This window comes from Euprymna scolopes, chromosome 45 (genome assembly GCF_053919585.1).
Source record: "Euprymna scolopes isolate OS-2025 chromosome 45, ASM5391958v1, whole genome shotgun sequence".
Classification (NCBI taxonomy): Eukaryota; Metazoa; Mollusca; class Cephalopoda; order Sepiida; family Sepiolidae; genus Euprymna; species Euprymna scolopes.
Genome location: NC_136526.1, coordinates 19,159,505 through 19,185,291, shown reverse-complemented (window position 1 = coordinate 19,185,291; position 25,787 = coordinate 19,159,505). Strand labels below are relative to the sequence as shown.

The window sequence follows — 25,787 nt, the reverse complement described above, 5'->3', positions numbered from 1 at the left end:
CTTCCAGCCCCTAATCCCTCACATGCAAACTGTTTTAATAGCCATCACTAAACATCTATACATTTCTACCTCCAAGGCATGCATTACAGCTCATTCCTATCCAGTAAGGGACTTAACAGCCTATGCACACAAAGGCAGGTACTTAACAGCCAAAGTACCCAGAAACAAAGCGATATGCACTACACAACTGTCTCCTCGAGTTTTGCAACGATTAATTACGTTATTGAAACGACACTCCTTGTTATGCAAAACGCCCCATGACTCTTACTAAAAAATACCTACAACTTCAACTCTATTCGCACCTACTGAAAACTTGCCCATATATCTATTCACCTAATTACGCATGACTCAAAACTTGCTGTCTTATCCATGCTATATTGCACTTACATCTTAACCCTCCTATCATCTAAAATAGCTCGGGCACAACTCGTAGCTCAATTCTTAATACCTACTCGTACTGTCACACTATACTAGACCTAAGCTAACATTAATAAAATAAAAAAGGGTAAGACTAAAATCACATTATCTCCTCCCTAACAAGCCCTCTTACAAACATAGACGCTTACACTGCATGAACTTCACCCACCCCCTTTATCCATTAACAAGTAAATAGCATGTCCCTAAATCACTTTGAGGAGTGTAACTAATCAGTAGAGATATAATCCCCCACAAACTAACCCAGTAACACTAACAACGCGGGGTCGCAGAAATACCTGGATTAGAACCTAGGCGCGGAGAAAACCCTCTCAGGGCTGACGGACCCAGTAGGTCTTCCCAGATCATCCGTCTAGGAGAAGGAAAACTCTGAAACTAAACCAAAGGGGAGAGAGGCCTCTTCAGTCTTGGATGACAACCTCCCTAGAGCTGGTGACTCAAACAAATTCACCGGTTTACAAACCTAAATTGCTTAAGGAGTAGATAGGTTCTGTCTATCGCCCGGCTTCCATACTCCTTCTTTGCCTATTAGTCAAGCGCAGAGACACTATCCCAGTGATTCGACAGAAACACCCAGCGGTAGATCTTGTTTCCTGGCTAGGGCAATGAACGCCGTTCTTCCCCATTCCCAGCATGCCCCACCCCTAAAACTGAACATTTGGGAGTGCTTGAGTATAAGATATGCCTGAGCGATTAGATTGGGTTGACCTTCTTCTAAAGGGTTGAGGGTACCGGATTGACAGTTCCTGGCTGCAGTTCCCGACTGGTAGTACAGGAGCCCTAACTCTTTGGTAGCGCTTAGAGCGGCTGCTCCATCAACAGTTGAATAATATCGGGTTGTTTGCAGTGCCATGACGCGCATGGAAAGGGACCCTGCACTCATCCCCGGTGGGCTTTCCTGAGGCCACAATCCTAATTGGAGAAAGGTCAGCTGATGGTCTACTTGTGATGCATGTCTGAAGCTCCGCATAACCTCTTGTTTAGCTCCCCCTTACCAAAACTCTTAAAAAAAATATGACGACAGTACAATCTAAAAATAAGCTTAAACCAGGATTAGGGACAAACAAATTCAACTTGCCTCCTCCCTTGAGGCTCTCATTCACAAATATCCGTGGGCTTAGAACTAACTTAGCTGATGTTGAAGCATTTCTCTTAACAAATACCCCGGATATCTTAGCACTAAGCGAGACTAACCTACACTCCTCCATTCCCTCTAACCACTTTAACATGCCTGGATATCTCCCACTCTGCCGTAAGGACTCTGACAGACATATGCACGGACTTGGAGTTTACATTCGTAATACCCTTCCCTTGACTAGAGAAACAAACCTAGAAACAGATGATCAAGCCTTTATGTGCTTTAGACTAAACATGCAACACAACATTAGCTACTATTATTTTCTCTACCGCTCTCCCTCGACTCAGAACTGCTCCATAATAAACAAAGTATCTGACAGCATAGACACGGCACTGTCCCTCGACACTAGCGCACAAATACATGTGTTTGGTGACTTTAATGTCCACCACAAAAACTGGCTTGGATTCTCTACTCACACAGATGCAGCGGGCAGCACAACCCATAGCTTCGCTATATCTCACTCCCTATCACAAATTGTTACGTTTCCAACCCGCTTCCCTGACCAGGAAGAACAACACGCATCACTTCTAGATCTGTTTTTGACCACAGTTCCCGATGACTGCATAACGAAGGCCCACAGCCCACTCGGGAACGCTGATCATGCAGTGATAATGGTTGAAATCGCCCTAAACTCTAGACCCAAAACTGAAGAGCCAGTGCTCAAAACAACGAGATATTATAATAAGGCTGACTGGGAAGCCATCAGGGAACTAATTAGAGATGCTCCATGGAAAAATATTTTCTCTCTCCCTGCTGAACAATGTGCAAACGAGACCACTGACTGGTTCAAAACTGCAATCGAAGCGCATGTTCCCATGCGGAAATTTTATAGTAAGCCCCACTCTCCCCAATGGTTTACGTCGACTTGTGCAACTGCCATTACTCAAAAGCAGCATGCATACCGTAGGTTTAACCGACATAAGTCCAGTTCAAACAGACTGAAGTATATAGAAGCTAGAAATAACGTTAAGAAAGAAATAGCGACAGCTAAGAGAGAATTTACGGAAACCACTAAAAAGCGCATCGAAGCACAAAAACTAGGAACTCGAGACTTCTGGAAAATCTACAACAGTGTAGTAAATAATGGGCAATCAACAATTCCCCCACTAACCAACAATCACCAGGTTGTCTCCTCAGCAACTGACAAGGCTAACATGCTTGCCAGCCGGTTTGCCTCAAACTCCACACTGGACCCTTCCAACCACCCCCTACTTGACTTTCCTATGCGGACAGACGCCACACTAGACGATCTGAAAACCACCCCTGCTCAGGTGCATGCTATCATAAAAAACCTTGACACCTCAAAAGCATGTGGACCCGATCTTATCCCAGCTGTGCTATTAAAAAAGTGCTCAGCCGAAGTAGCTCCAGTTCTCTCCAAACTCTACAACAAATGTCTTAATGAAGCTTGCTTTCCGGGCTGTTGGAAAACTGCTTCTGTTGTACCAGTATTCAAGAATTCTGGCGAAAGGACTGACCCATCAAATTATCGCCCTATTAGCCTCCTCCCACTTTTTGCCAAAATATTTGAGACCATAATTAACCATGCTCTAGTCCATCATCTTACAGATGCTAAACTACTGACTGACAAACAATATGGATTTAGACAAGCCCGTTCCACAGCAGACATCCTCACTGTGATTTCTGAACGTATATACCATTCACTGGACAAAGCGGGGGAAGGCAGAGCGGTAGCTCTAGATATATCTAAGGCTTTTGACAGGGTATGGCATGAGGGTCTCCTCAGTAAAATCAGATCATACGGTATCACTGGTAGAATACTTAACATAATTAAATCCTTCTTAGATAAGAGAAAAATCCAGGTAGTCCTCGACGGTCGCACATCTAAACAATATGATATAAATGCGGGAGTGCCCCAGGGTTCTATCCTTGGACCTCTATTGTTCCTGATATTCATAAATGACCTCCCCGACAACATTGCCTCTGAGATGGGTATATATGCTGATGACACTACACTCTATGGCAGACACGACAGGAAGACGAATGAACACATTTCTAAAGAAATGGCAGAAACACTAGAGGAAGACCTCCAATCCGTAGTGGAATGGGGACAAAAGTGGTTGGTCGCGTTCAATGCTGCCAAGACTAAACTAGTTTCATTCAATAATTACAAGAAACCCTCTCTACCACCCATAGCAATGGCCAACGACTCTTTATCTGAGAGTCCATCTTTCAAACTCCTTGGTCTAACGTTCACAGGAAACATGAGTTGGAACAATTACATTGAAGGCATTGCCAGGGCCGCTGCAAGAAAGGTAGGCTCTCTCTACCGTGCTAGAAAACTACTAACACCTGAAAGTATCCTGTACCTCTATAAGGCCACCATTCGCCCATGTATGGAGTATTGCTGCCACATCTGGGCTGGTGCATCTGCTACTAGTCTCTCGCTCCTTGACAAGGTTCAAAAGAGAGTCGCAAACCTGATAGGCCCTGAACTGGCATCTAAGCTTCAGCCTCTGTCCCATCGACGAAATGTTGCATCCCTCTGCCTTTTCTACAAGTATTTTAGTGGTGAATGCTCTGACGAACTGCAATCACTTGTGCCCCCACGACGCGAGCACCCTCGACAAACCCGACAGGCTACTAGATCCCACCCCCACACTGTAGAGGTCCCTAGATGTAAAAGATCTTTTTACTCCAATAGTTTCTTCCCCAGAACCGCAAGACTCTGGAATTCCATTCCAGGTCCCTGCTTCCCCAACAGTACTGACGTGCAGAAGTTCAAGTGTAAAGTGAACCGACACCTTGCTGCCCAAATCCCTACATAGTAGCCCAGTAGTTGTTGCCCCTGATAGTAGCCCCCTACACCAAAGTGGCAATTTGCCTTGTTTGGGGTGAAAATGTAATAAAAAAAAAAAAAAAAAAAAAATATATATATATATATATCCATATGACTTGGGTGCATCGAAACCGAAATCAAAACTTATATATATATATATATATATATATATATATATATATATATATATATATATGTGTGTGTGTGTGTGTGTGTGTGTGTGTATATATATATATATGTGTGTACACACACACATATATATATATATATGTGTGTGTATGTGCATATATATATATGTGTGTGTCTATATATATATATATATATATATATATATATATATATATATATATATATATATATAAGTAACTTGAATCCCTTCAGCTATATTCGAAACCAAAACCAAAACCAAAACATACGAAGAATTCTTGGTAAAAATATTTATAAAAAAATAGAAGATCATAACAATTAAACGACAGTCACTCGAAATGAAAAAGTTGTCGGCTGACACGGAAAATAGCACACCCGCTATTAATATATAGATATCTAACACCTATCGCGAAAATGTCACAGGAAACATTGGAGGTATTTGAATTCTCACAATTCCTTGCATTAAACTAAATTAAATTTAATATAGCTCACATTACTCACCCTTATGTCTAGCATTCGTGTTTCAAAATGTATAATAATGGGTTGATTAATTTAGGAGTGACTCCTGTACACAGAAATCCATAAACATATACAAATATCTAATTCTATAGAAATCAAGATACGACTTCATCCAAAAAGAAGGATGGGGGGGGGGGGGAGTAGTCAGTGATAGTGTGACTATCGATTCTGTTTATTTTCGGATCTTTAATTCTTGTATTGTGGTTCCATTTGAATTCAATCCATTTTTTTATTTTTTTTATTTTATTTATTTTTTTATTTATTTATTTTATTTTTTTGCGGTTGGTGTAGTTTTCATTACACGAAAGCTTCCTTTAATTTCGGTTCACCGATACACGGAGGAAATGTCGTGTTCTATGGACAAAATGGAACATTAACTTTCAATTGCTTTTCAATATGCACCGCCACTATGCAAATTCTTCGCATTGACATTTTTATCACGGAACAGCGGACATTTTTTGGTTTTCTTTGCTGCGTTTTGATCTACGTTGAAATTTGATTCAATCCGATATTCTTAGATAGCAACGTTTTTTTTTTCTTTTTGTTATACCCTTCGATCAGAGTATGTCAAATCTTTGCTATCAATTTATTATTTTGTACTTATTGTTGCTTTATGTTTCTACGCTTATTTTTTTGCATTTATTCAAATTTAAACTTTAAAGAGAATGACTTATGTATTTACTAACGCACGTATCTACACACACACACATATATATATATATATATTAAATTGGCATAAACCTACACACATAGATACATATATGAATAGAAACGTACGTAAATCTCTGTAGATAAATCTCCACACACACACACACACACACACACACACACACACACATATATTCTCTCCCTGGCATATTACAGTTAGGTTATGATCAATTATTCCAATAATTTTCTTTTTTCTTTCCTTTATTACATTTTACGACGCTTCTGCAGAATTGGAGCGAGATTTTCGGAAATCGTAAAACTGAATTTCACATAAAAACAATGATATCTACGTATACCTCATATTTTTAAGATGATTATATCCAAAAATTACGAAAATTGATAAGGCAGAAAAATTTTTATTAAAGAAAATAAAAAATAGAATTTGATGAAAACGATTGTAAGACACAGGAGAGTTCGAAAGGGAGGTAATTTTCTGTTTCGATTTAAACAAGATGGCCGTTATTTTTCACCTGTAAACCCAATTAAAATTAATTTTTTTATATAATTCAGTAATATTCAGGTAATTTTGACTGCATAATTTGGAAGCAACCATTGTAACTCATTAGAATTGATTGAAAAAAAATCAGTTGAAATCATTTTTTTTTATCTGAAAAATCCATTGATCGACTACAAAAGTTCGTCCCAATAGTGTAGAAGCGCCTAAATCTCTCTAGATAAGTCTCCACACACACACACACACACACACACACACACACACACACACATATTATTTCTCTACCACATTATTGTTAGGTTATAATTAATTATTCCAATAATTTTCTTTTTTATTTCCTTTATTACATTTGACTCTTAATAATGTGAGAGGGAGATAGTATGTGCGTGTGTACATGACGGAAGCGAGAGTTATAGACACAGTATAAAATAATAGTGTGTTTGAACCGTCCACGTATAATAAAAAGCATACATATATAAATATAATCATAAAATGGGTGAAAGTGAGGAGAGGTGCTTGCATCAGAGTACTCGTCCTCTTACAAAGTGAACACCTCCACCATACACAATATTACTATAGACGCACAGGTCGTTTGTGCATAAAGACCTACTCCTCATGAAAGCAGAAAAAATAAAAGAGAGAAAAGCTTTCGTCTCATCGTAAATAACTGTTTGTGTTTGTCTTTGAGTGCTTGTTTTTGCATGTATTGATTGCGAACGGAGTAGATTTTTAGAGAGACCGGATATGACGACAGAATTTTACGATGAAAAAGACAAATCGATGTTCCTTTACAAGAAGAAGAAGAAGAAGAAGAAGAAAGTACGACTGATCTTTTTTTCTTCTTTTTCAGTTAGCACATTTGTTTTGGGTTCTTCTTTTTTTTTCTATTTTCACCCCAAACAAGGCACAGTGCCACTTTGATATGGGGAACTACTATCGGGGACATAAGTTGCAGGGATACTATATAGGGAGTTGAGCAGCAAGACGTCCGTTCACATTACACATAAACTTCTGTACAGTTGGGAAAGCAGTAACTCGGAAGGGAGTTCCAAAGTCTAAGAAGTTCTGGGGAAGAAACTATTAGAGTAGAAGGTTTTCTTACATCTAGGGATCTCGACTCTGTAGGGGTGGGATTTTGCTGCTTGTCAGGTTTGTCGGTGATATTTAAACCGAGGGGTACAAGTGCTTGTAGTTCGTCGGAGCATTCACCATTAAAATACTTGTAGAACAGGCAGAGGGATACAACATTACGTCGATGGGACAGAGGTTGAAGCCTAGATGACAGTTCAGAACTTATCAGGTTGGCGACTCTCTTTTGAACCCTGTCCAGGAACGAGAGACTAGTAGCAGATGCACAAGCCCAGATGTGACAACAGTACTCCATACATGGACGAATGGTGGCCTTGTAGAGATAGATGATACTTTAAAGCATAAGTAGCTTTCTAGCACGGTAGAGAGAGCCCGCATTAACAGAAATTAAATAACCATAAACCTAGACACGTCAGGAGAATCTGCGTGGGGTAAGACCTCAGAGACAAAACTGACACCCAAGGATTACAAGACTCTCTGCCTTACTAAACATAAGCAGTAGATAGAGGAAAATGTACTCCAGCAGGTACCAGGGTCATAGGAGGCAATTGCGGATACAGTTTTGTCCCTGGTGGTTTCAGACATCAGAGTAAATTGCCTTCTGGGTCTAGAAAAAAGGGAAACTGAAAAATTATGAATTTAACAACTGTCCTGCTGTTAAATCTGCGAAACAATTGATGATTCCCGTTTTTTATTAGGTTGACATGAAAGTTATTCCGGAATTTTTAATTTGGATTTCAAATGATGTATTTTCTAATAAGTTTTCGTTATAATACCTTTACTTTATATATTATTTTAAAGAGCATTTTTCGCTTTATCTAATAGTTTAAATTACAATCGTTTTAAAATAATTATCTCTTCTTTTCAGAATGTTGATTACAAGCAAATTCGCCCAATTTATTATTTTAAGACCGAAAAGCTGCTGAAACAGTTCATGATATCAATAAAGCGTTTTGCCCAGGAGCGAGAGACTAGTAGCAGATACACCAGCCCAAATGTGACAACATGGTGGTTTTAAAAAAAAAAAAAAAAAAAAATATATATATATATATATATATATATATATATATATATATAATCATTATTTTATTGATGTATGGTTGGTCTCCTCGCTGCTTCGGTTGCTTGGAAACCTGAGTAGAAAGTACCAATTAAGAACCCGTTCTTGGCAATCAACCCGACAGATGAGAGGCTGATTATTGGTCCTCTACTTGTCAGGCTGAGGTATGCTGCCTGGGTAATACCTAGGAAGTCCACCATCCCAGGCCTTGCCTCCCTGATTTCGGGTGCACTTATCAGGCAATGCCGATAGAAATGCTCAGACAATTTTTGCAAAGCCAGAACACCCCTCCTTTAGGGATGCGACCTGGACATCCCCACTTTCTGATCTTGTGTCACATCTTGTGAAGTGAGCAACAAGTAAATGTCTTCCCAGTGATACATGAGGCAATTAAATGTCCGATCTTCCCAATTATTCCCACTACGAGCAAATCTCTCTTGATTATTTGATTCTAGCTCATTTTTGGTCCCCCTCTACTTATTCTCCCATTAAGATACTTTCTTAGCAATTCTCTTTAGGCTCAACCTTAGGGAATGTCCTAGTCGTTGTTTGCAAATAATTGACAATACTAGCTGTTGATCTATGATTTATTGATTGGTAGTTTGATTCCTTCATTTGATCTTTAGACTCTTTCTAAGGCACTTTGAATCAAACATGTCTCTTGTCTGATTTTGAGATTTTTTTTATTTTCACCCCAAACAAGGCACATTGCTATTTTGATGTAGGGGGCTACTATCAGGCACATAAGCTACAGAGGTACTATGTAGGGAGTTGGACAGCAAGATGTTGGTTCACGTTACAGTTGAACTTATGCATGTCAGTACAGTCGGAGAAGCAGAGACCCGGTAGGGAATTCCAAAGTCTAGCAGTTCTGGGGAAGAAATTGCTATAGTTGAAAGCTCTCTTACATCTAAGGATCTCTATTGTGTAGGGGTGGGATTTGGCTGCTTGTCAGGGATATTTACATCGAGGGGGAACAAGTGCTTGCAGTTCGTCAGAGCATTCACCATTAAAATACTTGTAGAACAGGCAGAGGAATGCAACATGTCGATGATGAGACAGAGGCTGAAGCTTAGATGACAGTTCAGGACTCTCTTTTGAACCATGTCAAGGAGCAAGACATTTGTAGCAGATGCACCAGACCAAACATGACAACAATACTCCATACATGGGCGAATGGTGGCCTTATAGAGGTACAGGATACTTTTGGGATAAGTAGCTTTCTAGCACGGTAGAGAGAGCCTACCTTCTTCGCAGCAGTCCTATCAATGCTCTCAATTTAATTGTTCCAACTCATATTCCCTGTGAACGTTAGGCTAAGGAGTTTAAAAGAAGTACTTTCAGATAATAAGTCTTTGGCCATTGCTATTGGTGGTAGAGGAGGTTTCTTGTAATTATTGAAGGAAACAAGTTTAGTCTTAGTAGCATTGAATATGATGCTAAGTTTCACTTCCATATAACAGCGTGGACAAAACAATATAAAATTCTAATTTCGATCTGAGGGTGGATTTCTTTCTTTTTTTTTTATTCAGATTTTGCAAAGCTCATTAAATGTTGCCGGCCGGGATTTGGCTATTCAGAATTAAATATCGAGTTTATAAGATGCAACATATATATGACACGAATGAAACTAACTTTTTTTATATTAGAAATATAAACAATAAACAATCAGATCTTACCTTTTCTTATATCGGATTTTCTCCTTCTTATGTTTCCGGGAACGCCTAAAAAAAATAAAATAAATATTTAAAACAACAGTAAAACAAAAATTAAAATGAATATTTAAAACAACAATAAAGAAATTAAAATGAATATTAAAAACAAAAAAAAATTAAAATTAATATTAAAAACAACAGAACAAAAATTAAAATAAATATAAAAACAACGGTAACAAAATTAAAATATTAAAACAACGGTAAAAAAAATAAAATAAATATTTAAAACAGTACAAAAATTTAAATAAACATTAAAAACAACGGTAAAAAATTAAAATATTAAAACAATGGTAAAAAAAAGTAAAATAAATATAAAAACAATGGTAAAAAATTAGAATAAATATTAAAAATAACAGTAAAAAAATTAAAATGAATATTAAAAACAACAGTAAAAAAATTTAAAATAAATATTAAAAACAACGGTAAAAGATTAAAATATTACAAATAACGGTTAAAAAAATTAAAATAAGTATTAAAAACAACGGTAAAAAAATTAAAATTAAAATTAAAACAACAGTAAAAAAAATTAAAATAAATATTAAAAACAACAATACAAAAATTAAAATAAATATTAAAAACAACGGTAAAAAAATTAAAATAAATATTAAAACAACGGTAAAAAAATTAAAATAAATATTAAAACAACGGTAAAAAAATCAAAATAAATATTAAAAACAACAATACAAAAATTAAAATAAATATTAAAACAACGGTAAAAAAATAAAAATAAATATTAAAACAACGGTAAAAAATTAAAATAAATATTAAAAACAACGGTAAAAAAATTAAAATAAATATTAAAACAACGGTAAAAAAATTAAAATAAATATTAAAAACAACAGTACAAAAATCAAAATAAAGATTAAAAAACAACTGTAAAAAAATTAAAGTATTAAAAACAACGGTAAAAATTTTTAAATAAATATTAAAACAACAGTCAAAGGAGAAAATATTGACGTCAGCAAAATTTGCTTTACACTTTATATAAATGCAATAATCTCTGCTTCAAAATACTTCCAATCGAATTAAAAACTAAGCTGACAAAACCAAGTTTTAATTTCTTTTTCTTTTACCAGAAACCAAATAGAAACTTCCATGACCAAAGTTTCTTACCAAAAACATCCAACCAGTATAGTATCATAATATCACGAGTTTGCTTCCCAACTGTCTACAGCGAGATCGCTTGTTACATAAAAACAACGGTAAAATATGAAAATGAAAACAACAATTTTTTTGTTTTTAATATTTATTTTAATTTTTTTACCGTTGTTTTAATATTTTAATTTTTTTACCGTTGTTTTAATATTTTAATTTTTTACCGTTGTTTTAATATTTTAATTTTTTTACCGTTGTTTTTAATATTTTAATTTTTTACCGTTGTTTTAATATTTTAATTTTTTACCGTTGTTTTAGTATTTATTTTTTACCATTGTTTTTAATATTTATTTTAATTTTTTACCGTTGTTTTAATATTTTAATATTTTTACCGTTGTTTTTAATATTTTAATTTTTTACCGTTGTTTTTAATATTTTAATTTTTTTACCGTTGTTTTTAATATTTTAATTTTTTTTACCGTTGTTTTTAATATTTTAATTTTTTTACCGTTGTTTTTAACACATACGAAACAGATGGATGGACTATTCTTTTGGATAATTATTTCCTCGTGTTTGTAAACTTTTAGACGAGGATTGATGAATCATGTTATTTCGATTATTCGGACTATTGTTCTTATCTTGAGTGTGATTCGCACAACGTTTCGGTCGATGTAACCTCTGGTCTTCTTCAGGTGTGTCTTGTCAAATTTGGGAATCTTTGTGTCAGACTCTCGAATCTGCACATAATTTTGAATTGAACCCTTTATTTAATCCAGGCTCTTGTTCCGGCATGACCGACCACATATGGAGGAAAATGGGAAACCATCCACATTTAAGAAACAAAGTGAAAGTTATAGACGGAGTAGAAACGTAAGATGATTAAAAAAAACAGTGCCTATGCTGGGCGACGTTAAGCTACTAAGTAGACCTAGTATAGAATTTAACACAATATGGAAACCATTAATTCTATAAAATACACATATGCCTATCTCTTCTAATTAATATAATAATCATATAAAATTAACAGTAGGTTCTTTGATATGACAGGAGCTCGTACGAAGTAGATATGTTTATATATATATATATATATATATAATGGTAATTGGAAAAAAACCCTGAAGAAAGTGCTCAATACTATTGCAGAGTTACGTATCTTAGTTATTCCGAACAAGCCCCCCCCCCCAATCCGCATAAATCCTTTACGTGTCAAATCTCATATGACACCGTGACAACCCGACAACCTGCTAGTTCCACTTGTATTTCTCTTTCTCTATTTAGCACTTACCTCTCTCTTTTCCTTTCTCCACCAACCCCGGCCTCCAAAGTCATACGCAGCTTACATCATTCACTCATATCTTATCTCCCACCCTCTTCCTTTCCCCATCTCCATCTCTTTCTCTCTCTCTCTCTCTCTCTCTCTCTCTCTTTCTCTCATCCAATTCGTGTCGTATCTGGCTAAAGTTTTTATACTCAATTTCACTCCTGATCGATGTTTATTTAATTATTAAATCTTAAAACTTAAAAGTTGTCAGATCAAAATTGAGTCCACGCCCCCCTTTTTTTTTCATCTTCTTCTAATATCCTCTTTCCAAATCATAATAACCACTTCTGTTCAAGTCTGACGAAGTTGCTGGATCGTTAATACGATTCGGTAACAGAAACATGTGTAACTAAACGGATAAAACTGTAATAAAAAAATATAAACTAGCGGGAGGTATCCTCTTTTGCCGCAGCGTAAATTACGCTTAAATATGATATTTTAATTTATCCAGATTTCGTAAGTATTATTATAGAGTTGTGATTTCAAAAGTAAATAAAAAGTATTTGGGTGCAATCAGCTAGAATCGAAACCGAAACTGCAGCATTCAAAGCTGGTGACGTTATCACTGTAATAACGTGACACGCATATGAACAGATTAAAAATTAAAAATAAACTAAGATTAATGTACAAATTATGATGTTACAAGAAAAGGCTGTTCTCTTCCCATGTAAATAAGAGAACATTAGATAAGAGAAAATGAGATTAAGATAAGCCGAAACTCGAACCTTGTAAGCAAGGTTTAGAAATTGTAATGTTAGAAATTAGCTATTGTTAAATTCTATTAGGAATATGTAGATATTGCTTGTATTGTAAAAAGAATTGATTGTTCGTTTTTTTTTTTATGAAACTAAATTAAAAATGTCAGCTAAAAGAATAAACAATACAAATTTAAAATATATTGTTGGGTTAAAAAATAGGTTAGTGGAGAATTCTTTGTTGTCAAAAGTGTGTTTGGAAAACGTGTACTTAGCCACGTGAATTGGTCACGTTTTGAAACTACACATCTGACGTCATAGCAAAAAGGGGATTCTCAATATAGGTGCTACAGTTAGTCAGATCGCAGAGTTGAAGCAGAACAGTTGAGTCTGTTAGTCAGCAGGGATCAGGAGAGTCAGCCAGTGGTCAGCTGCCCTTTCGAAGCGAAGGGTAGAAAGATTAAACTATGTAGATCCCAAATGTGAACTCCTGACGTCATCATCATTCGACTGGTCCAATGAAATAAAGAATCACCATCGTAGCTTAATTTATTTTTATTTCGGACCATTAGTCTCATCTTTATTAGTTGTTGTTTTTTTATCTTTTGATTGGTTTGTTTATTCACAACGTTTCGGCCAACTATTCCTCTGGCCTTCGTCAGGTGGTAACCGCGATGGATAGGAACTTTGAATCTCCTAACTGCATTCTCAGCCATCACTGCCATCCGTAGTTGTTGTCGTCTCACCACATTTTGACCAATTAACCCCTGGCACGCTTTGGGTGGGATTGAAACCGCTATTTTCAGACAATGCTCATCTGGAACCGTAGAGACAACAACTACGGATGGCAGTGATGGCTGAGAATGCAGTTAGGAGATTCGAAGTTCTTATCCGTCGCGGTTACCACCTGACGAAAGCCAGAGGAAACGTTGTGAATAAACAAACCAACCAAAAGATAAAAAAACAACAACTAATAAAGATGAGACTAATAGTCCGAAATAAAAATAAATTAATATATAATGCTCATCTCAAAAAATGAATTCCAATTAAGGAATAATATATATGTGTACTTAGCTATGTGAATTGGTCACGTTTTGAAACTACACTTCTGACGTCATAGCAAAAAGGGGATTCTCAATATAGGTGCTACAGTTAGTCAGATCGCAGAGTTGAAGCAGAACAGTTGAGTCTGTTAGTCAGCAGAGATCAGGAGAGTCAGTCAGTGGTCAGCTGCCCCTTTTGAAGCGAAGGGTAGAAAGATTAAACTATGTAGACCCCAAATGTGAACTCCTGACGTCATCATCATTCGACTGGTCCAATGAAATAAAGAATCACCATCGATAGTTGTAACTGTTTGTCTTCGTACCATCATTCCACAAATTGAAGGTAATGTGTTAATCATCTTACTATGAACATTGTGTAACCTTTATAAGAATATGTATCTCTCCTCCTCTCTAAAATGTGGTACAAGAAATATAAGAACTGTGCATCTATCACCCTATCACCCTCTCCTCTCGCTAATATATGTGTTAAAAAGAAACCTCCCATAATAAGTGGAAAAATTAATTTTAAAAATAGTAAGACCGCATATTGGCAAGGATATAAAAAAAACGAATTGCAGGATTAAAGCAGTCCAAAATGACTTACAAGCAGATTTTTGATATTTTAAGAAAAGAAAATGTGAAAACATCTCTTTCTATAGTGAAGCGAATTGGCCAAAGATTTGAAGTCGAACGCTTGGTAAAAGGAAAATCTGGATCTGGTCGCCCTAGAGCATCCACTTTGAAGGACGGCCATAGGCTTAAATTAACTCTTTTGAAGGGTCGAAACAAAACTTATTTTGACCATAGCAAAGAACTCAAAACAGGGGCTGGAAATTCTCTTTCTTGATATACAATATCTAGACGAATGAAACAAATGGGATTTGCCTCTAAAAGATATGCAAAGAAGCCATTTTTATCTAAAAAGAACATCAATGATAGAAAGAGATTTTTCTCAGGTTCTGCCAAAAAAGATACAGACTGGTTCAGGAATGTTTTCTGGTCAGATGAATCAAGATTTTGTCTTGTTAGTGATGCTCCCCGATACTCCCGAACGGTGCACTCGAAGAACTGGAGAAAGATTCTCGCCAAGTTGCATAAAATCGACAGTTAAACACGGGAATGGAGGGATAGTGGTATGGGGAACTTTTACTGCAGCAGGAGTTGGGGGACTTATTAGATGTAAGAAGTCAATCAAACGCAAAGGAATACAAAACAAACAAAGGACTGTTACTAAGTATCCAGAAGCTGAGAATATCCCAGAACATTATTTTTCAACATGATAATGCTTCTCCACACACTGCTAAAGTCACAAAAAATGTGTTTCTGATAATTCAATTGATGTGATATTTTGGCCAGGCCAAAGCCCCGATTAAAACCCAATCGAGAATATTTGGTCAATAATATCTCGTGTATTGGCCGGAAAAAAAAACTTTTAAGAACAATGACAAACTGCGGGAAGCTGTGCAAAGCGAATGGAATAGCATCTCCTCTTCACACTTCCACTTTGGTTGAGAGCATGCCTAAAAGGATTGATCTTTGAAAGAAATTAAAATGGAATGCGATTTCATCTTATTCATTTATTATAGTAAATGTCTTGTTCTGTGTTATTAGTCTCGTTTAAGTTTCTTTGTTCAATTGTTCTTTGTTCAATATCGGTTTTACTGCAATAAAATGTATAAAATTTGTTTGGCCCATTTATTTTTGCTCACGAGTATATATATATATATATATATATATAAATATATATATATATATATATATATATATATATAGCATGCAAGGATCTGTTGCATAGTGGATACAATATTTTGTAAAATTCAATTGTGAGTACAATTGCGAATTACTTAGGACTTCAACACAGTATGGCTAATGGAACGATAGCATGCGACCACTGTGGATAATTAAGAGGCTCCGTTCCAAATTCTGTGCAGATTTCTGAGTAAGAGAATGGTTTCAGCGTTCGACAAGCTATATTTGAAGAAGGTAAGAGGTTCCATGGATGGAAACGTTGTGCGTTCAAGATGAAAACACTAGAATCCGAATAATACGGATCAGTTTGTCTTAAGTGATGTTCTCCCCATTTCATCTATTGTTTTCGATTTTCTTTTCGTGACGATCATCGTCCACCATTTTAACCTCTGCCCTCAAGCACTCTTTAATAAGTGTTGATCAATCAGCCAAAAAATTGAGTGAACTGCAATCTTTAACCTATCCCATCTACACGTTGCCTTGAAAGCACAGAACGGAAAAGAAATATACAACGAAAAAAAAACAAAAAAAACTATGCATAAACTCAATTGCAACTTTTTACGTCTTTCAACAAAAAAAATATGATTTTATTTAGTCTTATATTTTTTTCTCTCACAATTTTTCTTCATTCTATATGTATTTTTATTTATTGTCTGCCAAGAAGGCGTAATGATTCTAACCAACCTTTTGAATGCAAAGACAAATTCTTTGGCCATGGCAATCTGCCTCTCGTACCGGTCTTGCGCCAACAGATGTGAGCGTATTCACTGTCATTGCGATGTTTAAAAAAAAATTCCTCGTCAAACTGAGAGGCCATTTTTGTTCCCCTTTCTCTGCAAGAGAACGGCAGAATAGAGAGGCCATTTTTCTTTTTACTTCATTTGCTTCTGTCGGGTATCCTCTTGGTGCCAAAGTTTTCCTTTCTGCCAATAAATTCAGGATGATGGGAATATTGCGCAAGACGCGGCCCAATGTGTATTCACTGTGCCACTGGACGGGCGAGTGTGGGCGGGGTAGCGCCGCCAATTTTTGGATGAAGAAAGTAGAAAAAAAGTGTTTGCTCCGGTTAATAATGATTTCTGTCATTTTCGGTTCAAAGTCATTAAGATTTTCGTCTTCTGTTCCCCTCCCTCTCTCTCACACGTAATTTTTATCCCTTTTTTTTATATACTAGCATTTCAGCCCGGCGTTGCCCGGGTGTTTGGAAGTGTATGTTTAGCAAAAACAAACAAAAAAAAGCGTTCAATTTTTTAAACTTTGACCTCTATTATGACCCCTTAACATTTATTGTTTTGGGCTTAAATCGAGTTATTAAGTTAGATCCATCTCCAAGGAACCTATATCTAAAATTTCAATTGTTTAGACCCAAAATTGTCGGAGGAGTTTGATAGAGTTCTCAAAGGTCAAATCGTTGAACTTTGACCCCTTAACAGCCAAATTTCTAGCCGAAAACCGATCACAGATTTTCCAAAATCTTAGTACCCTGTATATCAAATTTCGAGTCTGTAGACTAAAAATTGACAAAGTTATTGCGTAGAGAAATGTACACACACATACACACAGACATACAGGCGTCCACTTTTATAGATAGATAGATAGATAGATAGATAGATAGATAGATAGATAGATTATCTCATTTTTGACACACTTTCCTTTTCTCTTCTCTTTCTTTCTTTCTTTCTTCTCTCTCTCTCTCTCTCTCTCTCTCTCTATTCCCACACACAACAGCATTAATCTCCCTTTCTTTCCCTCTTTCATATAATTTTTACATTCTTTGCCTTTATTTCTTCTGCTACTCTCTGATGTGACCCTCACTTGGAACAACACCAAAGACCATAACCGTGGCCGGAAACTTTATTTCTCTCCCCATTTCTCTCTTCTGACTCGGACTTTTTATCCATCACAGTTTCTCCCTACCTCTTTACATCTTATCTCCCCTTTCTCCCCTCCTCCCTTTCTTCCCCTTCATATCTTCTGACACTATTTCAGTTTTGTCAATTTTTCTCAAAGTTTTTCTTCAGTTCGAATTTATTTATTCATGTCTTCTATTTAATCTCTCTCTCTCTCTCTCTTATACAACTTCTCACACACACGCACACACTTTCTCTCTCTCTCTCTCTTTATCTTTAATCTCTCCCTCACTCTCTCTTTCTCTCATATCACTTTTCACTCACACACACACTGTCTCTCTATTTATCTTTAATCTTTCTCTCACTCTCTCTCTCTCTCTCTCTCTCTTTATCTTTAAGTTCTCCCTCACTCTCTCTCTCTCTCTCATGTCATTTCTCACACGCGCATATTTCTCTTTCTGTGTTATACTAGCTCATTATACTTGAGTGCTCCCCTCCTCTTTCTCTTTATGTCTCTCCATTCTCTAACACACTATATTCTGTTACTCTCTCTCTCTCTCTCTCTCTCTCTCTCTCTCTCTCTCTCTCTCTCTCTCTCTCTAGCACATATTTATCTTTCTTTCCTGTTTTTATATAAGTTTTACACTCTTTGCCTTTATTTCTTCTGCTACTCTTTTTTCCTATATATTCCTCTCCCTATTTCTCTCTACTGACTTTTTATTCATCGCACTTTCTATCTCTTTACATCTTATCTCCGTTTCTGCCTTTCTCTCTCACTTTCTTTCCTTCCATATCTTCTGACACTATTTCTCTTTTACGTTTCTGAATTTTTGAGATGAGGACTGGTTATTCCTATCATCAGGATTCTTCGGACTACTGTTCTCATCTTGAGTGTAATTTTCACAACGTTTCGGTCAATGTAACCTCCGACCTTCTTCAGGTGGTGTATCTTGTCGAACTTAGGAATATTTCTGTCGAACTCAGGAATTTGGACGGAATTTCAAAACGGAACCCTTTATTTACTTCACAGGGGGTAGCATGCTCTTGTTCCGTCAACCATGACTAGATAGAGGTCTTAAGTAAATTGCAATTGTATTTTTCCGTCGCCCACACTGTGAATTGAACCTTCAACTTTCAGGAGTATATCACTTTTTGCAATTGATTTTTCCAAGTATCTAACCTCTGTGCCACAGATTCTTGTGGAATACAACTGCGAATTACTTAGAACCTCTATCAAGTCATAGTTAATGGAACGATAGAATGCTATCACCACATATATTATAGAATGTAATAGACAGGATTTAAATGACCAAAGTCTCAGTAAAATATTTTTAAAGGTGCTACGCTTTGATTATTGCAGTTATGATAAGCTCAATAGGTGTAATTACCTAGAGCTATTTAAATAGAAACGAATGGGGGATTAATAATTGTGAAATCATCAATCAAGTTTTTTTATAGCAGAAAACATAACAAAAATCATATTTATATACACGATCGTTTCGGAAACGATATCTTTTTATTCATTCGATATTTACAAATAAAACCATCGAGAAATAAGTAAAATATTTCTGGATATCGTCTCATCATCAGCATAAATAGAAGGGGAGGGGGAGAGAGAAGACGCCAATTTTAACCAGCTTATTGAAGTAAATATAGTTTGTGAACCTTTGTAATGGAGTCTGACGAGGTTACTGGATCGCTGATACGATCCGGCAACCGAAACAGTAACTAAACAGATAAATACGGTAAAAAAAAATAAAACACACACACACACACACACACACACACACACACACACATATATATATATATATATATATATATATATATAAGGGTGAGGGATTAATAATTGTGAATTATCAATCAAGTTTTCATAGGATCAAAATCATTATTGTATGTTCGATCGTTTCTGAAACGATCGTACATACAAATATGATTGTGATATGTTTACTCCCATGAAATATATATATATATATATATATATATATATATATATATATATATTATATTATATTATATTATTGGTAGTATTATTTAAACAAAACCAAAATGTGTCAATCAAAGAGTGCTCAATGTTAAGACAGAGCAATATAAATATGTTGGATGTGATAACTAATGGCTACACATATGCAAACATGTTTCAGTGACCACCCTGCCAGAGAAAATCACCTCATCAGGCCTAGAATATCCACGAGAGTATCCGTCAAAAACATTACCTCTTTTTATAATTAAAACCAATAAATGGGATAATATCATTTCCAACGTTAAGACGGTTTTTTGACCGATACTCTCGTGGATATTCTTGGCCTGATGAGGTGATTTTCTCTGGCAGGGTGGTCACTGAAACATGTTTGCATATGGGTAGCCATTAGTTATCACATCAAACATATTTATATATATAAAGCTGAGTGTATGTGTGTGTGTGTCTGGTCACAAATAGGCTCCTATATGGTTGACTATTTTAAAAAACTAATTCCATATAATGATAGAAGATGTATCGAGACACAGGAATGGGTATGTTTGATCTGGTAGAACAGTGGTTCATTAAAATTGTGGGGTCTGCGTTCACGCCTGGTCCACAAAGTATGGAAATAAAAAATTTTAAAATTAAAAAAAAGCGTTTACAAGTGTTTTTGATATAAATGTACATAAGAATACTTTGATAAGTATGTTTTAACTTAAATAGTAATGGTATAATAAAATTGTGGGGTCTGCGTTCGCGCCTGGCCTCCATAGAATGGAAATAGGCACAAACTTTAATAAAGACTTTTAATATCTACCTGTGTAAGTATACTTTGATAATTATGTTTCAGTTTGAAGAAATATGGTATAATAAAATTATGGGTGCTCGTTCGCACCTGACCTCCATAGAATGGAAATATGTCACAAAGTTTAACACGGTTTTTTAATATAGATTTACAGAATATTGTGATAAGTTTTTCAGTGTGAACAGGTATGGTAGAATAAATTATGGGATTTATCTATTTTATTTTTACTTTCATCATATTTTGCTTTGGTTTTGATACCCCAAAATTCAACCCAAATTTGCAACCCTTCCTTTTCATAACCTATCATATTTTCATAAATCAGAGTCCATTTTCTGTAGGTTGGTTTTGAACCCAGTCAACGACGGTTACTTTTTCTAGTATATATACATATATATATATATATATATATATATATATATATATATATATATATATATATATATATATATAGGGGAAGGTTACTCGGATGGAGAGCTAAAGAGCAGAGAGAGTCCTCAGAGGGAACACCTCTTCAATCAAGTGTTTCGGCCCTATACTCCTTACACTGTAGGGGGTGGGCCACATCTAAGTCATGACTCCCAAATGTTTCTCTGCTGCCATGTATTTTTTCTTTTTCTTTTTAATTTTTATTATAATTGTATTTATACGCTTCCGTGTCGCAGATGGATGTCTTAACCACTGTGGAATTAGGAAAATTAAGATATATGAAGTTGGTTTATTCCTCCTCGACCAGATCCAGCTGAAGCTCTTCTCTGCTACCTCACTCATTGCTTTCGGTGCTCGGTTTCAACTCTTCCCTGAGATGGACAGCTGTTTCATGAGATTTTAGACACGCGAGCCTACAAATTCCCTTGCTTCCACTTCAAATGAGAATACGCTGACGCTGAATCCACTATCTCTGAGGTCCCTGGTTAGAGCAGCATACTTTTCAGACTTGTAGACATGGGCCTCATCAATCCTATTCTCATATGGCATTTCTTATATATATATATATATATATATATATATATATATATATATATAGTAAGTTATAAAATGTATATGGCAATTAAGCTACTCTGAATATTCCGCGTTTCATCCACTCTAGGATTCTTCAGGCTCTTAGAGTGGATGAAACGCGGAATATTCAGTGTAGCTTAATCGCCATATACATTTTATAACTTACTAACTAGCTCTACCTACGTATTGAGCACTTTTGAAATAAATACTTATAGTTTACGCATAAATCTACACCTTCGTATATTAATTTTATGTGAGTAAATTAAGTAGTTATATATATATATATATATATATATATATATATATATATATATATATATATATATTGATTTAAAGGTTATGAGAGTATTTTGTAAGCATGAAAAACGATGTTACTTTTTGTATTTTATATTTTTGTTGTAATTTTTAATTTTTCAAGCGGACCTCCGCTCTTGGTCACAAAAAAAAAAGTATCGAAATGAAAAAGAAAAAGAAAACCGTTGAAAGAACTGGAGATTTGTAGCGTGGACAGCGTTCATTCCTAGCAATCACGTTTGAAAAAGTTCACGTGAATTATTTTAGCTGTTTGTGGAAGAAGATTGTGTTTTTTTAATATATTTTTTTCATGTTGCAACTTAAAAGCGTTTAAATCGAACGGCAAAATTTATATATATATATATATATATATATATATATATATATATATATATATATATATATATATATATATATATATATATATATATATAGTCATCCACATACCGTACTGTTTTGCTGTTTCACAGCTCATCAGTGCGGCTAAACAGGCAACTGCTTCAAGCCAGGATCGAAACCCGACTGCCCAAATGACAGTCAAGGCTTCTCACCATTACGCTATACAGCTGATGCTGAGTGGGTAATGAATTAACGATGTTTTGACATTCAAGAAAAATGTCAGGAAAATGATTGATTATAAAGATAATATCAATATAAGAGCAAAATATTAAAAGAAAAAACAGAGGCTGAAGAGAGCCCGACATAGGTAACCAAAGACTGGTCCACATTATGTTTAATTTGAAACCGACGGTACCAATGTTTTTTTTTGTTCTTCTGTAACACATATATAACACGCACAGACACGCACATATATATATGTGTGTGTGTCTGTGTGTGTGTGAATGTATATATATATGTATATATATATATTAGTGATGAGACGATATATATATATATATATATATATATATATATATATATATATATATATATATATATTAGTGATGAAACGATTCTAATATTTTCTCAATTCCCATACAATTACCAATTCTATGCTAAATTCCCGATTCCGATTCTTTATAAATCTCTAATCATTTAACTATAAGATTGTTATTTTCCCGGCTTTTCGTACAACCACATGTTAAATATGCAGAGATTTTCCTAAACGTCAAAATACACTTGTGAGGATGATCTATCGATTCTAGCTTTACTTGTATTTTATAATCAATAAATATTTACTAATTTATCAATATTACCAGCAACGGAAGATTTTACTTTAAAAAAATCAAATAAACAAGAACAATTAAAAGAATCGATTTGGCATCAGAAAATAGGCATCAATATTTCTGATTCCGATATCCCAAATGTTCCAATTTTTGTAATTTCTGATTCCGATTCCAATTGATCGTCCCAACACTAATATATTTGCAGTCATCGGCATACAGTCTTGTTTCGTTGTATCACAACTCACCAGTGCCACTAGACTAGCACCTCTCCCAAGCCAAGGATTGAACCTAGAACCGTCGTGTTGACAGTCGGCAGTTTTCCCACTCGACCACGGAAGCAATGCCCGCAAATAACCTGTCCAAATGTCTATTTAGACAAACATCTGTCCACCACTTTTACAGTTCTCAAACCGCCTGTTTGTAGACAAACAAAGAGCGAGCTTTGCATTTTTTAGCCAATAGCCAATAAAGTAGCAGGTGAGATTATTTACGACAGTGCTCTACCCAAAGAGGGGGGGGGGCTTAAAGAGTACCAGAATATATATATATATATATATATATATATATATATATATATATGCTTTATTTTTTTATTACCGTTTTATCTGTTTGGTTACATATGTTTCGGATGTTTGACCATGTTTACGATCCAACAGACGAAGCTGTTGGATCGTAAACATGGTCCAACATCCGAAACATATGTAACCAAACAGATAAAACCGTAATAAAAAATAAAACACATATTTGCTCTGCAATAGTATTGAGCACTCTTCAGGTTTTTACTCATTACCAGTTTTACTAAATATATATATATATATATATATATATATATATATATATATATATATATATATATATATATATTTTCTGGTACTCTTTCTCTCTTGCCACTCGCTTTCTATTCAGCCCCTCTCTCTCTCTCTCTCTCTTTCTTTCTCTGCCGACATTCTCTCTCTGACACACACACACTCTCTCTCTCTCTCTATCCCTCTCTCTCTCTGTCTCCTGTCTCTCTCGACACTCTCTCTTGCCAATATCTCTTCTTTCTTTCTCCATTTATGACGCCATCTTCCCCTTTCTCTTCAACGAAATACAGCATCTCACCTCATCTCTCCATTTCATTATCCAGCTTAGCATACACTTGCAGACTTTATTACAAATAACTCAAGTGGGTTTCTCATGCCTCAAAGGAAGCATTATCCACTCAAGTCACTTGTGCAGTTAATGTACCGGTGCCGAAGATATGCGAATATGACAACCACACCTATGCCCGAGAGTCCAACATGCTTTTCCCTTCCTTCACATTGCATGCTCTCCTCAAAGGAAGCACACCCTGTCTCAAATGCCTTTTTTCCGCTCAGATCATCCCAATGTTAACTCTTCCCATCTCAGAATATAAATTTGGATTCTTGATGTTATCTTTGTTGCGTTTTCTTGGCGTCTTTCCGTTAAGGGCTCTTGACACACAGCAATTTACCATAGAACAGATGTTTGTCGAATCTCTAGTCTTCCACACAAACAATGTACCCTGTCCGGTGTATTTGATTTGCCAAGATCACCGACTAAACGTATGCGCAGTCTGCCATGTTCAAAATTTCAGTATCAAGCATTTTATTTTATCAATTCATATTTGAGTAGCCGCATCAGGCGTTTCTCATAAAAAGAGCAAAAAAAAAAAAAAATTACCCGCCTCAGGACAGGTAAAATGAATTTCCTAAACATAAGAGCTTTTAACCCTTTTTATATCCGTTTACGAATATTAAAATCAAAATATAATGTTGCTAACCCTTGTATCTAGAAACCTTATTACAATTTCGATCTAAATCCACAACATTTGGTTTTAGCAAATGGCTAAAATTTACGGTTGAGGCTTTAAAAATTTGATGTAATTAAATCTCTCGAAATAAATATATAAAAATTATTTCGTTTCATTAGACATTATTCATTACTAGTGTGATATTTTTACATTCATTTAACTGTAAATGAACAGTTTGCACTTGCTGTTTTCAACAAACACGTAGGATGCACATGTGGGTTATTAATAAAGAGACCAAAGTCTTTTTACATACGTGCGCGGTAGCTGATCTTTCATTCGTTTTATCGTCACTTTTCAATGTGTGCGCCATGATTCTTTCGTGGTTGTTGAGGTTCAAGACAAATCTACTCATGCATGGGACACAATGGAGACTTACTGGGGTTTTAAAGGTTTTATTTAAAGAAGGAGAGAGACCATGTACAGTATTTCCTGCCTAATTTTTTTTTACTTAGCCTTAAAATGGTTGATAAATGGGTAGAATCTCAAGACAATATTCACTTAGGTTCTCTCTACATTTTCAGACACCTGTCGCTTCTCTCGTTTCATGATTCCAACTGACTCGAAACTCTGTTCTGGCTCCTGAACATATTACATCATTTTTATGTAATATTATTTGACATCTGCATTTTTGCAAAGTGAAGAGAAAAATTGTCGCCCAAAGAAAATAACACTACAGCTTTATTTTAGAACTTGTATTAAAAAAAATCAATTCAGGTAACTTTATATAATAGAGCTGACATCTATTCAATGTAGTCGTCTTCAGCTCCAATCAGCACCTCGATATGTCCCGAACTGCGAGCATGTCTTTTCCACAAGTGTCAGTGGGAACTCAGCGACAACCCAGTGGTTAGAAGGGATCAGGCTGGCTGTGGTATTGTGGGAGGTTATATTGGTGATGTCCTCAATGTATGACCAATCGAAGTGGT

The 25,787-nt window shown here is 35.5% G+C and overlaps 1 protein-coding gene across 1 annotated transcript in view; it reads right to left on the bottom strand.

Moving 5' to 3' along the window:
• Positions 1–25,787, bottom strand: part of LOC145269055 (uncharacterized) — a 688,318-nt gene that overhangs the window by 361,880 nt on the left and 300,651 nt on the right. The window contains exon 4 of the mRNA XM_080124656.1: positions 10,030–10,074. Within this exon, the coding sequence (XP_079980782.1) occupies positions 10,030–10,074 (45 nt within the window). The remainder of the gene's footprint in view (positions 1–10,029; positions 10,075–25,787) is intronic.